The 14,139-nt window shown below is 41.0% G+C and overlaps 1 protein-coding gene across 1 annotated transcript in view; it reads right to left on the bottom strand.

Annotated features, from left to right (window-relative positions):
- Nucleotides 1-972: 972 nt before the first annotated feature.
- The window catches only part of LOC101660359 (putative methyltransferase-like protein 21E), a 42,353-nt gene continuing 29,186 nt past the window's right edge, over nt 973-14,139 (bottom strand). Inside the window, exons 3-5 of the mRNA XM_045283791.1 lie at nt 12,502-12,668; nt 10,069-10,186; nt 973-5,878 (exon numbers count right to left, since the gene is read on the bottom strand). Of these exons, the coding sequence (XP_045139726.1) occupies nt 5,475-5,878; nt 10,069-10,186; nt 12,502-12,668 (689 nt within the window). The 3' untranslated portion in view covers nt 973-5,474. The remainder of the gene's footprint in view (nt 5,879-10,068; nt 10,187-12,501; nt 12,669-14,139) is intronic.

Below are 14,139 nucleotides of genomic sequence, written 5' to 3'. Positions count from 1 at the left end.
AGTAATCTTTATTTACAGAATCAGACTGCCACATCTTAGTCCCATAAAGCTACTGATGGCTTCTAACCACTGGCCTTCTAATTAGTGGTTGAGAGAGTTAACCACTGTGACACCAGGGCTCCTTTAACAGAGACCCAATGCCAGCTCTGTAGACTAAGCAGTCCATAGGACATGCCCAGCCATCCAAATACATGGCTATGCTACACGATCTTAATAAGCACGAATGCCCAGCCGCAGGGTTCTCAGTAAAAGGAGCTAATATTACTATGGGATGAATTGATATCAATTAATTAATTCACACAAGATACAACTGTCACATAATACGAAAACATCAACAACACAGTCATTGCCATCAAGGGGATTCTGACACATGGTGACCCTGTAAGACAGAGTGGAAATGCCCCATATGGTGTCCCAGGCTGTCATCTTTGTGGAAGCTGGTTGCCACATCTATTCATACTGCCGTGTGATCATACAGAACATTATCTGTGATTTTGTGAGAAATGTGAAGGCGGGAAGAAGTTGAAATTTTATGTGCAGGGATTATTCTAGATTTTGTATCATGCCATACACTCAAGTAAACCAAATCCTAGATGTGGGACTCGTTTGCGAACGATTACGAGACTTCATAAATAAGATATAAAGAACTGGGCCCTGCCCACACACCCATGCTAACCAATGTCTGTGGGTTCTTCATATTGCTGTGGCCCTATCCCCTCATTCTTGTACAAAAGTATTCGCCTGCTTCCACCCAAGTTTTCTTTCCTACGATATCATTTTAATAGTTTTAGTGGCATATAAATCACAAGCTATACAATTCAATAGTTTAAGAAGAAGAAGAGTTGTACAATCTCAATCTCCTACTATTTTCTTATAATTTGTATTTAAAGCATGTGTATGACTTTTTTCGTACTTTCTCCACTCAGAAATTTCCATAAAAGCTAAATCAAAATGACAAAAAAAGCAGACACATCACATATTAATATTTTATTTTCATCCAAAAGTTTTGTTTCTGATTTACTGAAAGCTTCACATTCTTTTATATCTAGACCCTAATGCCTCCATTCATATCTGCAATTTTTTTCTTGGATCAAAATTCTGCCCAACCCACATGGATATTCCAAAGGATATTCAGAAATTATTTACCTGCTTACATTCAAACAGCAATGTTGGAAACAAGTTAAACTTGGTCTCTGTCTATGAAGCTCAGGCATCCATGACAAACAACAAGGTCCTGGGACCTGCCATCAAAGATTCTACGATGTTTGTCTTTCTATCTTCCACAATAGTGGATTTATACTATTGACTACTGAATCTGTTAGGATGTGGCCCAGCCCCCCAAAGAAAAGAACAGATATAAAGATGCAATTTAAAAAGCCATTTTTTTTTCAAATACTGGTAGAATCTTACAATTCATACAAATAGAATAATATATCAGTAAACTCTAAAACAGAAGAATTTAATACAGTTGATTCAGCTGCTAGGGTCTAGGATACACTAACCACTCTTATCATTACATCAGTATGTCTCCTCTGGAGCAACCGTAATCTAGACTAACTTCTACTAAAAGATTTGGCAATAGATAGGTAGATTCTATTGGAAGCCCAGAAAGCGACATCCAGAACTGGACTCTGATTTTTAGGAACCTAGTCTAACTTGTCAAAAAGCCAGATAAAAATGAGGGGAAAGGTGAAATTCAGGTAAAACCCTCATGGATTGAAGTTCACAGATTTAATTCCTAGCCATTGAAAAATTGTCAAATAGAAGAAGCCTACTCTTCAAATCGGAAAAAAAAATACAGAGAGATGGCAGCAGCAAAATGACACAGACGAGACACGTACATACAATGAAGTGAGGCCGGAGAGGCATGGAGCGTGGGGTGGGTGTTAAAACTTGCAAATGAATGCTATAAACAGAACAAAAACAATGGATATTAAACATTGTGCTTGACAGATTGACACCCTGAAAAAGAACTTGAAAGAACCATATGGTTTGATTGGTCTCAGAAAGGACACTTTATTTATTCTACCTAAAATAACTGTGTAGTTATTTTTTAAACATTTTTCAGAAGAGGAGACTTTTCTTTTTTTAAAAAATCTATCGCAAGGTCTCTGTTGCTATACTTAAAACACCTAGGCCTAAGGCAGCCCTGAGGCACTTTGGAATTCTACAGACAAGTTCAAAAATCATTGCCGTATTTAACAATGATCTTTCAAAGTCAACAGATACTAACATAACTTTAGCAGTGGGAAGATAAACCTTAAAAAGAAAAAAAAGGAAAAAAAAAGTCACCTCTAAATACCTCTATATCTGATCTCTTAATGTCATGCCTCAGGGCTCAGGCCCTATTTTATTCTTTCTATTTCTTGCTTCTTTAGTAAACTTGATAAACTAAATTCATGAGACACCCATGGTTCACATGCTCAGCGGTGGTCCAGTTCATTCAGCAGTAGGTAGATCAGGGGAACGTTCTGGCTATCAGTTTCCAGAAAAACAGTTGTTAAAATCTTATGGTGTACTGTTCTCTGTCGCATGTGAGGTCATTCTCAGTCAGCGCTGACTCATTCTTGATTCTTCTCTGTTCCTTCATTTCTCTCCATTTGCATTTCACCCCATGTTCTAGAAAGTGGATGATCTGATGCCCCTACCTTCCAAACACATCAAGAACTGAGCATTTACCACCTCCAGTGAAAATGTCCTGCTATCAGATACCAATTCTCTCGCCTCGATGGCTGCTACCCAGCCTCTTCAGCAGTCTCTTATACCTAACCTTTCCCCTAGATTCTATTCTCAAATCCCTGCCAGAGTAGTGCTTGCAGCCATAACACCATTTCACTCCTCTGCTCAAACTATCCCGGGGCTCTCCATTTCACCAGAATAAAAACCCAGGTTTTTTTTCAATGGCCTTCAGAGCTGTGGCTGTGCTGCCCAGCTCCGCGTCAGAATGACTGATTACCCTGCTACTGGAAGGGCTGCTGGCCGACAGCTGTCAGCCCCTCCAGGAATCGTCTCAGCTCAAGACAGTAACCTCACTAAAGGTCACAGAGTCTTCCTAGGACAGACAGCCCGCGGGCCCAACTTTAGAACTACAGTACTCTGGTGGCCATTCTAGGTCTAGCGCCCCCGTGTGGTAGGTGGCCGAGGCTGTGGTTGGGAAATCTATTGCTGGCCTGCTTTCTGCTTTCTTCGTCTCCTTTCCATCTATCCTGATTCCAATGGAACTACCTAAAAATAATGGCCTACATACCAAATTCTATCTTAGTTTGTTTCCAGTGAAGCCTGCCCATAACTTGCTCATAGGTCCTCTGTGAGCCGACTTCATACCTCACCTGTGCTTCAGCACACTGGTCCTCCTTCCACATCGAGAGGGTTAGCATGCTTCCATCTTAAGGTCCTTGCATGGCTATTGCCTCCACTTGGACCACTCTTCTGCAGGTACACAAAACAAAAGTAACTGATTCCAACTCAGAGTAACCTACTATAGTGTCTCCAGCAACTGGAATTCCTTATGGAAGCAGACAGCCTAATCTTTCATCCTCTTGCACAGCAGCAACTTTTGAACTTGAGCTTGCAGGTAACAACAGCCCAATGCCTCACCCAGGGCATCACCAGGTTTCCTTCTTCACCAGATCAAACACAAACTCACTGTTAATTTCTGACTCATAGTGACCCCATAGGACAGGGAAGAACAGTCCTGTGAGACTGTAGGAGAGGCTTATGGTTTCTAACTGGTGAGCTTGGCGATCGCAGCCCAACACATAACCGTTTCACTACCAGGGCCTCAACTATTTCCAATTTGTATTAATGTCACTTTCTAAATGAGCCTCCCTGACAACTCAGGTGCAGTAGGGAGAAATAAAAAATACATTTTAAGAAGGACAAATTCTTTTCTTATTCTTTCTAATGTATTTGTTGACTTTCCTGGATATATATTTCATTTGTTGTAAATGACTACCCTAGGCTTTTTAAAGAAAAGTTTGACAATGACTTGTAAATACTTATATAAAGTGTAGTGATAAGAACTGACTTGAATTTGAATGCCCCAGCTCTTCCACGCTGCATATGTGTGGCCTGAGGCCAGTCCTCTTAGTCTTCCTATCCTCAATGCGATAATATTACTTACATTTCTTAATGTACTTATGAGGATTAAATAACACATTGTGAAACCTATAAAGAGCCATGTAAATTGGGAATTATTGAAAAATGACACACATACAAAAAAATCCACTGGGCGTATATTTGCAATGTGGTTTACAGATCAGGGCTATAGGAAATAGTATTTCATCCTGGCCCGGATTTAAGTGGATGGACAACTTTCAGCAAAGTTGAAAGGACTAATCCTAGGAAGTGGGTTCACTCCAAGGGCACAATGACAACTACGCAGCATCACCTGGGACACTGCAGAGTAGTTACCAGCTAATACTGGCTAAGCAGTTACATAGCACGAAACTCTAATGTTTTTGCTCCCTTGCCTGGACTTTAATTACTTCAGATTTCATTCTAATCTCTAAAGCCCATGTAAAAAATCACATAGGATTTCAAAGATCTAGTTCTATATACAATCATCAAAAGAGATTTACATTTTAAAACTAGGTATATGTCTGGCTATTTGAGATTAGAGGCCTAACCCTTTTTGTATGCATTTTCAACCCTAAGTTTTTATATCTATTTCTGTTGCTGTGATACAAAATAACTGTACTTAGCTTTAAAATAAAACAATTCCCTAAAATATCAACTATGTTTACGCTTGCTTCCATTCAGTTTTCCCTTAATAGAATAAAATACCCTTGCTCATAACCTCAAATCCACAAGCTTGAATGCTTTCTGAGGTTGCAGTTGAGGCCCACCCTGCAAAGCAGATTGATAGACCACCTATAAGTCGGCACTAATAAAAACCACAATAGTCTAATATTTCCCATTGTGCATCTGCTATTCAGATGTATTTGTAGATCCCACTATAGTCCATTTCTATATTCCTAAAGAGAGAAGTATGTAATCCTATACTTAAATAATTAACAATATTGATGTTAGTGATAGCATGATTAAAACCTACCATTCTGCAGTTATACACTAAAAAAGGATCATTGCATGGAGTGCTAAGGAGGGACAAGCAATGCAAACATGTTATGACCATACACTATGACTTTGACAACAATTCATGTTACTATCTCAGTTGAAAGCAGCTCTGAATCCTGATGTAGACAAGACTTGGATCCTCAATCCTCTGGACTCATTTATTGTATCTTGAGAAATCTCTGCCTGGAGGAAGGCAAAGTTGAGGAACTGTTTTCTATACTCATAGTGGTGTGTGTGTGTGTGTGTGTGTGTGTGTGTGTGTGTGTGTTGTGTGTGTGTGTGTGTGTGTTTGCTTGCTTGCTGGGGAAAACATGGTTAATCGGATTATTCAGGATCATCTTTAAAGTAATAATCTATTGCAAATAAGTTTAACACGTCCAAATCTTTACTTGAGGATATCATGCACTTCTCCGATTTTTCTTCATAGCTTTATACAACTTAATATTCAGGCTTGGGAATCTGGAAATTTCCTCCAGATCAAACAACTCCTTAAATCTATCGACAAATTTATTTTCTTTCTCCAACCTGAATTGCATAACCCAGAGGATGATGGTAGTGTCTTTGCACAGATGGTCAAAGGTAATGAGGAGTTCTTCCAGAAAAGGATGAGCGTAGACCACATCCGCTGCCAGGATGTAGTCAAAATTGTTTGAAGATCTGGGGAAGTTCGTATCTAGAGCAACTCCCCAGGAGAGCTCTTTAACCTGAGGCAGGTGTTTGCATTTCATTTTGGTATTTCGGGAAATATTATATTGCAGATTTCCAAGTAATTCAGGTAAGTCTGTGGCAGTCACACGCGCACCTGTGAAACATAGGACAGCAGACAAAATAACCTGCATGGGGATGAGGTCCAAGTTTTAAGCCGGCATACATTCTACATTTATGCATAATGGCTAGTCCCAGAAAAGGAGTGGCCCATATATATACACACAGAAGGGGAATTCTTTACAAAATGGCTGCCAATGGGTGATATGTGCAAAGGGGCTTCAAATGTTTGCGGGGAAATTGCATTGTCTTTTAATTCCATTTTTCCCATGAGTCATTTGAAGTCCTCTCAAAGTTTCTATTAAACTAATTGTTAAACCTTAAGAGTCCGATGGTATTTGAGTGCTTCATTGCATTTTTCTGTTCTCCTGGCTTGGTGTTGGTTTTTTATTTGCTTTTGTTTTTGTGTTGTTGCTGTTGCTGGTAGTGGCGGTGGTGGTGTCTGTTTATCTACTACACCCTAGAAGAAAAGTGATTGAGAAAAGGGGAATTTGAAAAGAGCTGGTGCCCTCGCTGGAACAATTAGAAGTCATTCATGACGGATGAATAAGTATTACCCTGAAAGATCTGGGCCACCTAAGAGTCAGACGAAATGCCCATAGATGACCTTGGTATCTGATAGTTGAGAAGGAAATGCTCAAATGTGATAAGTAAAGAGAAGAAAGAATATTTCAATGGTATTACATTAAAAGCATCATGGTATCCATGCTCATGTCCAAGTTTCATAAGTGTGAATCTTTCCACTAAAAGATTTTTAAAACTTATCCCCAACATGTATATAGTATTCATGAAGGACAGCATGCTCAAGTGAGGAAGGTATGAACTCTGAAAATGGAATTGCGGTTATTTTAAGCAAGAAAGTAGAAGAAACAAACTTATAGAAATAAATGCACATATAACTAATAAAATAGGTTCTTAAAGTGTACTTTGAGCCGTAGCATAGGATGAAAATAATCTAAATAAATATAGGATTGTCCAATTCCACAACATCAGACAAGAACACAGTAGGACAAAGAGTTAGAAAATAGAGCTGGAAGCAGAGTCCAGTTCAGCTCAGACTAAATTACCACCCATCCCTTGGCCACAATGTCAAATATCTCTGGCCATTGCATATATTTTATAACAATATTAAAACTGAAGATAGATATGTGCATTACTAGAATCACAGGGATAGGGATATTTTAATGTGAGTGAGTCCGGATTTTCAATAAACCTCCTTAGAGTCCCACGACAATGGTTACTGCCTGCCATTGCACTTCCTTTGCCAGGGAGTCAACTTCAACTTACAGTGTCTCTATTCTGATGATACACTTAGGACCTTTGACTATAAGCGGGGAGACACAACCACTTTGGGAATACTGACTAAACATAGCCTTCTTTTCTTAATATATATTTAAAGTTGCACAGGTAAAATGAATAGAGCAAATTGTCTTAATGAAAATAATGACATTCCAAAATACAGATTCTGGTCCTCAGTCAAGGGTCTTTAGTTATAAATCAAATGCTGATGCTGACTCTGTCCATACTAAATGGAATGATGACATTGGAGAGTGATTATTATCTCTCAAGATGGGGCAATTTTTTTTTTCAATATTAGGTAGGACCTTCAAGGGCCCTTATTTCCCAGTGTTTAAGAAGTCGCACATTGCTAAATCAGAACACCTCTCAAAAAAGATTTTAGAGTAGCAGGTGTGCATTCTGAAAATCAAGGAGATCAATACAGATGAGGGTGGTGTACATCAGAGACAGCAGCTAAATTAAGACGACAATGAAATAGACAACAGCAACAAAAGATTGACATGGAACCGGCTGAGGCATACATAGAAACTAACACACGTTTCAATAGCCTCAAGAAGATGGTGGCGAGAGAACACAATCTCATGAAATGGAAAGAACTCCAAAAGCCAACCCCAGCACCAGGAAAACCAAGCCACTGCTGTCAGGTCAGTCCTGACTCACAGGGACTCCGGAGGGCAGGGTGGAAGGGCTCCGTAGGGTTTCTGAGGTGATACATGGAAACAGACTGCTGACCTATCAGCTAGCAGCCTGTCACTTAACCTGATCTCCTTCAAATTCAAGGACAAACACCTAAAAATAGAAGCGGACAATGCAAACTATGCGATTTCTAATATTACCTCATTTGGGAGCCCTTGTGGCTGGTGTAGCAGTTACACATTGAGTTGCTGCCTGCTAGGACAACAGTTTGAAACCACCAGACACTCAGAGAGAGGTCTTTTTATTCCCATGGGGAGCCCTGGTGGCATAATAGTTATGTATCAGGCTGCTAACCACAAGGTCAGCAGTTTGAAACCACTAGCTGATCCTGGTCTGAAAGAAGAGGCTCTCAATTCCTGTAAAGTAATGGTTCTCAACCTTTCTAATGCTGTGACCCTTTAATACAGTTCTTCATGTTGTGGTGACCCCCCCAACCATAAAATTATTTTAGCTGTTACTTCATAACTGTAATTTTGCTACTGTTATGAATCATAATGTAAATATCTGATATACAGGATGTATTTTCATTGTTACAAATTGAACATCAATAAAGCATAGTGATTCATCACAAAAACAATATGTAATTATATATTGTGAAATATATATTTCTAATTACAAATAGACGAAATTTTGTCTTGAAGCATGGTGTAGCATGGGTAACAGTTTTAATATAACCACAGTAATAAAGTTGCTACATTTTGTGACAGTATGCATAAAAAACCAACATCAGTGCAAAGGTTGAGATAGCTTCTTTCTCACCAGATCAGCATATCTGCATGTGGGTGGATATGCCTGAGGATGAATAGAGATGCAGGTCTTAGGTGACCCCTGTGAAAGGGTAGTACGACCCCCAAAGGGGTCGCAACCCACAGGTTGAGTCTCAGAAACCCACAGTGGCAGTTCTACCCTGTCCTATAGGGCTGCCATGAGTCAGAATGGACTTGAGACATGATGGCAATCAATGAGTCTATTCCTGTGAAGTTCTACCCTGTCCTATAGGGTCACTATGAGTCAGAGTGGACTCAATGGCAGTGAGTTTGGTTCAACCTTACTGTACCAGCTTCTTCATAATCTCATATGTAATGCAGCAGATTATTTAATGTGGCTCTGTAATTCCCACGAAACGCTCTTTCAGCCAGTCTCTGTAACACCCTCTAAACCACAAATCTGTGTAAGAGAAGTAGGGAAGGCTACAGATAGGACTCAGTTATGAGTGATTGTTCACAATATTAATTGTTATTTCCATCCTGATCGGTATGAGATGAACCATCTCTGAATCAAGAAAGAGGAATCTCAGTACAAGCAAGAGAGAAAAGCCAAGAGTAAGGCATGTACATTGGATCCCCAAATCCCTGCACGTTGAACTTCCTTGGCGCTGGAGACAGGTTCGACACCAGAGTGGCAGAGAAGCAACAGCAGCAGAGCCAGATCATGACACAAAGCTGTGGACCTCACAGTCCACAGGGCAAGTAAAAGTGAGTATTGGCGGGCAAGAGTCTGGTTTGTGGAGTGGAGTCCCTCTGCACACTTAATTGGAGGAGCTGAATTTGCTGACTCCAGAGTTGTAGAGTCTCTTCGGGTTGGGACTTACAGCAGAGTGGCATGCCTTAAAAGAGCTTTGTCATATTGTTCACGCAGGGCAGAGGCCAACCTAAGTAGTGAAGTACAGGGAGGCCTGCCTGCAAGCATGGCAGAGAAGAAACTGTCTTGAACTGTATCCTGAGCCTGCTCACCTGAATTATAATCTGTTTACTTCCCTAATAAGCCACATAATCATGAGCATTACCTATGAGTTCTGTGTGGCCATTTCAATGAATTATCAAACCTACCTGAAAAGTGAGAGACAGAGCAGCATGGGACTTCAACATCCAAAAGGAAACTACAGCTATACGAAGGCACTGATGTAAAGCTAAAGCACCTCAGAATTAACAGCAATCGATTCTAACTATGGATAGTATTTTTACGCATGTTCTCTAGCCATCAAGGTGTTTAGGCCCACCTTCCATTTAGAATATCTGGTTTAGCTGACTTGGCACATCACAAAGAGGATGAAGGCAACTTCCAGCTACAATTTTGAAGGAGACTAATGTGACTTGACCATAGGTCGTTTCTTGATTGAACTCGCTCAACTAACAAGGAGTCAAGATAGGACCAGGTCACAGTTGACTGTATAGTAAAAGCAACTAGGGCTATTTGATCTTATTCAATAAAATGTCTTTTAAATATACTTACCTAGGAGAGTTGCCACAATAGAGACAAGCCCTGTCCCAGCTCCAATTTCAATTACATTTTTATCCACTATATTGTATTGCTTTGCATTCGTTTCCAGAAAATAGCATAGAACCAGAGCCTATAAAAATCAATAAATAAAATTAAAAAGAGGTAATAACAGAAAGCAAATTAAGCTCTGTTAGATTTAATAGATTCCACCAATGACATACTATGTGTCCGGGTGCATGTGTGAGTGTATGTATATAGAAGAGGCCTTCAAAAAGCTTGTGGAAATTTGTCATTACCTTTTAACTCCGTTTCCACAAAAATTATTGCAATGCTTTGCAAATAATGACTTGCTGTTGCAAGTCAAAAGTACTGCTGCAAAATCATAGAAACCTTTACTAAGGAAAAACATCAAAATGTGAAGCTATTGTTTCTCCATATATATTCCAGGTAGGTGTGTAGAATTCTGAAGGGTGGGCTCTAACCCTTCCCCAAGGAACTGTGGCTCTTCCACTTACTGCTGGTCAAAACAGCAGCTCTCACGGCCTTGAGGGTCTCAAATCATGTTCCTTTCCAAGTATTGGGTAATGGAAACAAAACCCGAGTCTGAAGGGTCAAGATCACGGCTGTAGGATGAGTATGATAAGGTTCCCCAAAGCAGTTCTCCTACAGCAGCCATTGCTGCCCTCAGATAATGAGCACATACATGGCTGTGATGGAAACAAACTCTTGATGCAGATTTCCTAGTCTTTTTCTCACCAAATGCTGTTTTCCAATTTCTTACAAGTTCTTTATAAGAAGCCCCAATGATCACTCTCCATCTTTCTAGAATGCATATCAAGATTATTTCTTGGAATCCTCAAAACCATTTGCCATCATCTTCTGAGATGCCCTCTCTGCCTTGAGTTTAACTGTCCTACAGGATCCTCTCAAAAGTCACTGTTTTGATTGGACCTTTTTTTAAGGCACGCTACTGAACCTAACCCTATAGGACAGAGTGGAACTGTCCTGTGTGTTTCTGAGACTATAAATCTTCATGGGAGTAGGGGGCTTCGTTCTCCCCCATGGAGAGACTGTTGATCTGGCCATCAGCAGCCCAATGGTAGCCTACTTTGCGCTCCTGCGAGGGTAGGAACCAGGACTCGGATCCAGGGTCACTATGTGCCAGGATTGGCTTGATCTCAGTGAAGTTACTTTTTGGAATGAGACGAAGACAAGTAGTGCTGAGCGGTTTTGCCTGCAGTCACCACGACTCACAGATATGTTCAAATAGGTTTTGTTTGGAGTAAACCCAGGCATATATAAACCAGATCCCTAGTCGCAATACATTTTTTCTTTTTTTATATGAAGCGCACACACATTATTGCAGAATGTCAGCAGAAAGTGTACACTCTGATAGGGTCCCCATGTACCCTAGGAAAAGTCCTTGGGGATAGTGGGGAGGATGGCAGAGATAAAACCTAATAATGTCGGAGTTCAGGTGCTCAGTTTTGATGGCCTCGAAAGGAAGTAAGTTCTAATAACAAGAGCCATTTCAAAGACGTGTGTGACAATAGAAAGTCTTGGGCAGATGGGGAGAAGGAAAAAGACATAGAACAAAATTCAAAAGCATAAAAAAGACAAGAATTATTGGTATAGTAGAGACCCCTGGAACTTTTTGGCATTGTGACCCTTAGAAATACTTCAAGTCTAGACCTGGACTCACCTCCAGAGATGAACTTTCAGGCAAACAATAGCCGGGCTTACAATGTGGTAAGAGCACTAGGGAGGATGGTGCTCTCAGTACAATCAAGCTTACACGACCGGGATGGCAGCACGTGCCCAAAAATAGAACTCAGAATTCAAGGAGGGGCCAGAAGGACACATGGAAATGGAGAAGCCAGAAAAGACGTATCCAGTGCGCTGTTACATTGCCGGAACAGCAACCACTATCTTAAAATAAAAGTGTATCAATTATTGAGTGGAAAATTACTTTGTTCTGTAGATTTTCACCCAAACTGCAATTTGAAAGAGACAAAACAAGAAGTGTGTGGGCTCAGGACAGGCAGCAGTGGGGCGGCTCTGTCACCCTTCTTGGGATAATCGGGAAAGATGGGGCGGCCTTTCCAAATATACCATGTGTTGAGACTTGAACAAAGTTTAATCTACTCATTCAGCAAAAAGGAGCCAGTTGAATTCGGAATTATATTTTTCCTATTCTAAATTCATACAGTCATTTTTTAAAACCCGAGAGTGTCGACACCAATCTCTGCGTTAACCTGACTTTCCTAAAAGTCAGAAATAGAATTGGTGGAAGCAAATTCCCAAGAGTGTGGTCTCTAACATATTAGTGTTTGAAGTAACAAAGTAGAATGATGGAATCCATCTTCTTCTTTCAAGTACATCATAGTAATAAAGAAAAGTGACTTAAAATGAGTGAAAGGTAGCAAACTTGGTAAGAAATCATACCGATGGCCAAACAACAGCACCGAAACAATCCACGGCTTCAGTGATGCGGATCTCGTGGCCGGCAAAACAAAAGCCTTCCCAGGGCGCTGCTGTTACGAGCGCTGGGGAGAAGCATCTCGCTCTCATCTCGTCCACCGCCTGCTGGTCCTCGCGGTCGACTCTGCGCTCTGAAAGGAAAAGAGCACGGGAGTGGGTGCACCGAGCACGGCGGGAACACAAAGAGGGACCTCATGGAAGGGTGACGTTTGTACTTTTTTTTCTTTCCAAAACCATTTTACTGGGAATGAATACAGATATCATACCATCCCATAGTTCCGTCCCATCAAGCAGTATTGTACAATTGCTACCACGGTCAATTTCAAAACCTTCTTTTCCTTCCTGAATTCCTTGACATCGGCTTCCTTTTAGCACCTTTTAGAATATTAAACCCTTATTCTACCCGCTGTCCCTTTAGATTCATAATCCCTGGGTTTCAAATACTGAAAACAGAAACACATACAACAAAAACTCAAGAGAGTGACACCCGCCCCCCATGACATAACACATCTGAGATAAACCACAAGATGTACAAAGAAAAACAACAATACAGAAAATATTGAAAACCCGACCAGACCTTACGTAATTCAGTGCGGGGACCAAATGACAAGGTTTTAATTGTTCAAGTCAGGTTTATCATTTTGATCTTCCATTGTTATCTCTCCAATGCACCCTGTTTGGTAACCACTTTCCTCCCATCCCTCTAGGATGGACAGAGGGAGATCACCAGAGGCTTATTTCCTATGGAATTCCCATAAAGCAGCGGTTCTCAACCAGTAGGCCATGACCCCTTTAGGGGCCAAACAACCCTTTCACAGGGGTCGCCTAAGAACATTAGAAAACACATTTTTCGGATGGTCTCAGGAACCAAGACACCGCTCCTCTATGGTCTCCAGGTGGGTCGGCCCACATGCAGATACACCCACATATGGGAACCTGGTGTGAAGACTGTTACCCATGCTACACCATGCTTCAAGACAAAATTTCATTTATTTGTCATTAGAAATAAGTATTTCACAATATATAGTGTTTGGTGATGAATCACTATGCATTCATTATGTTCAATTTGTAAAAATGAAAATAGATCCAGCATGAAAAAAATTAAAAAGAAATGGGTAGCGGCAGCACAGGGCATTAACCCATGCAAGGGGAGGATATTGTTTATATCTCCACAGGGAAAGAGGGGCCAGACTTCAAACCGGTGCTCCAAGATGCAAATGCAACATGCCAGCATGGAGTAGGGAACCAGTGGAGAGGGCTGAGGGGCCAGCCCCAATCACACCTACATGGACAACTGCCCGTCCCCCCAGAAGAATTTATTTCAGAGGACAGCACTGAATCTGCAGCTTCAGAAGAGGGACATATCTGATCAGAGCATGTGGGAACAAATGAAGGGTGAGGAAGAGAGTGGAGCACTTCCTGGCTCACCAAGCCTTAAGGATGATATTCCCACTCAGAGCAGCCAATCCACAGAGAAGACCACATGGCTGCCCCACTATGAGACACGACAATCCTCACTGACCCATAGCCCGACAGTGGACAACACTGGAGACACAGTGTGGGAATTCCACCCGATCTAATCCCACCACACCCCTACCACAC

The sequence above is a fragment of the Echinops telfairi genome, unplaced genomic scaffold (genome assembly GCF_000313985.2).
Source record: "Echinops telfairi isolate 266 unplaced genomic scaffold, ASM31398v2 ScPeMD7_7467;HRSCAF=8505_0, whole genome shotgun sequence".
Classification (NCBI taxonomy): domain Eukaryota; kingdom Metazoa; phylum Chordata; class Mammalia; order Afrosoricida; family Tenrecidae; genus Echinops; species Echinops telfairi.
Note: the sequence above shows the minus strand (reverse complement) of the source record. Positions and strands in the feature narration are given on the sequence as shown.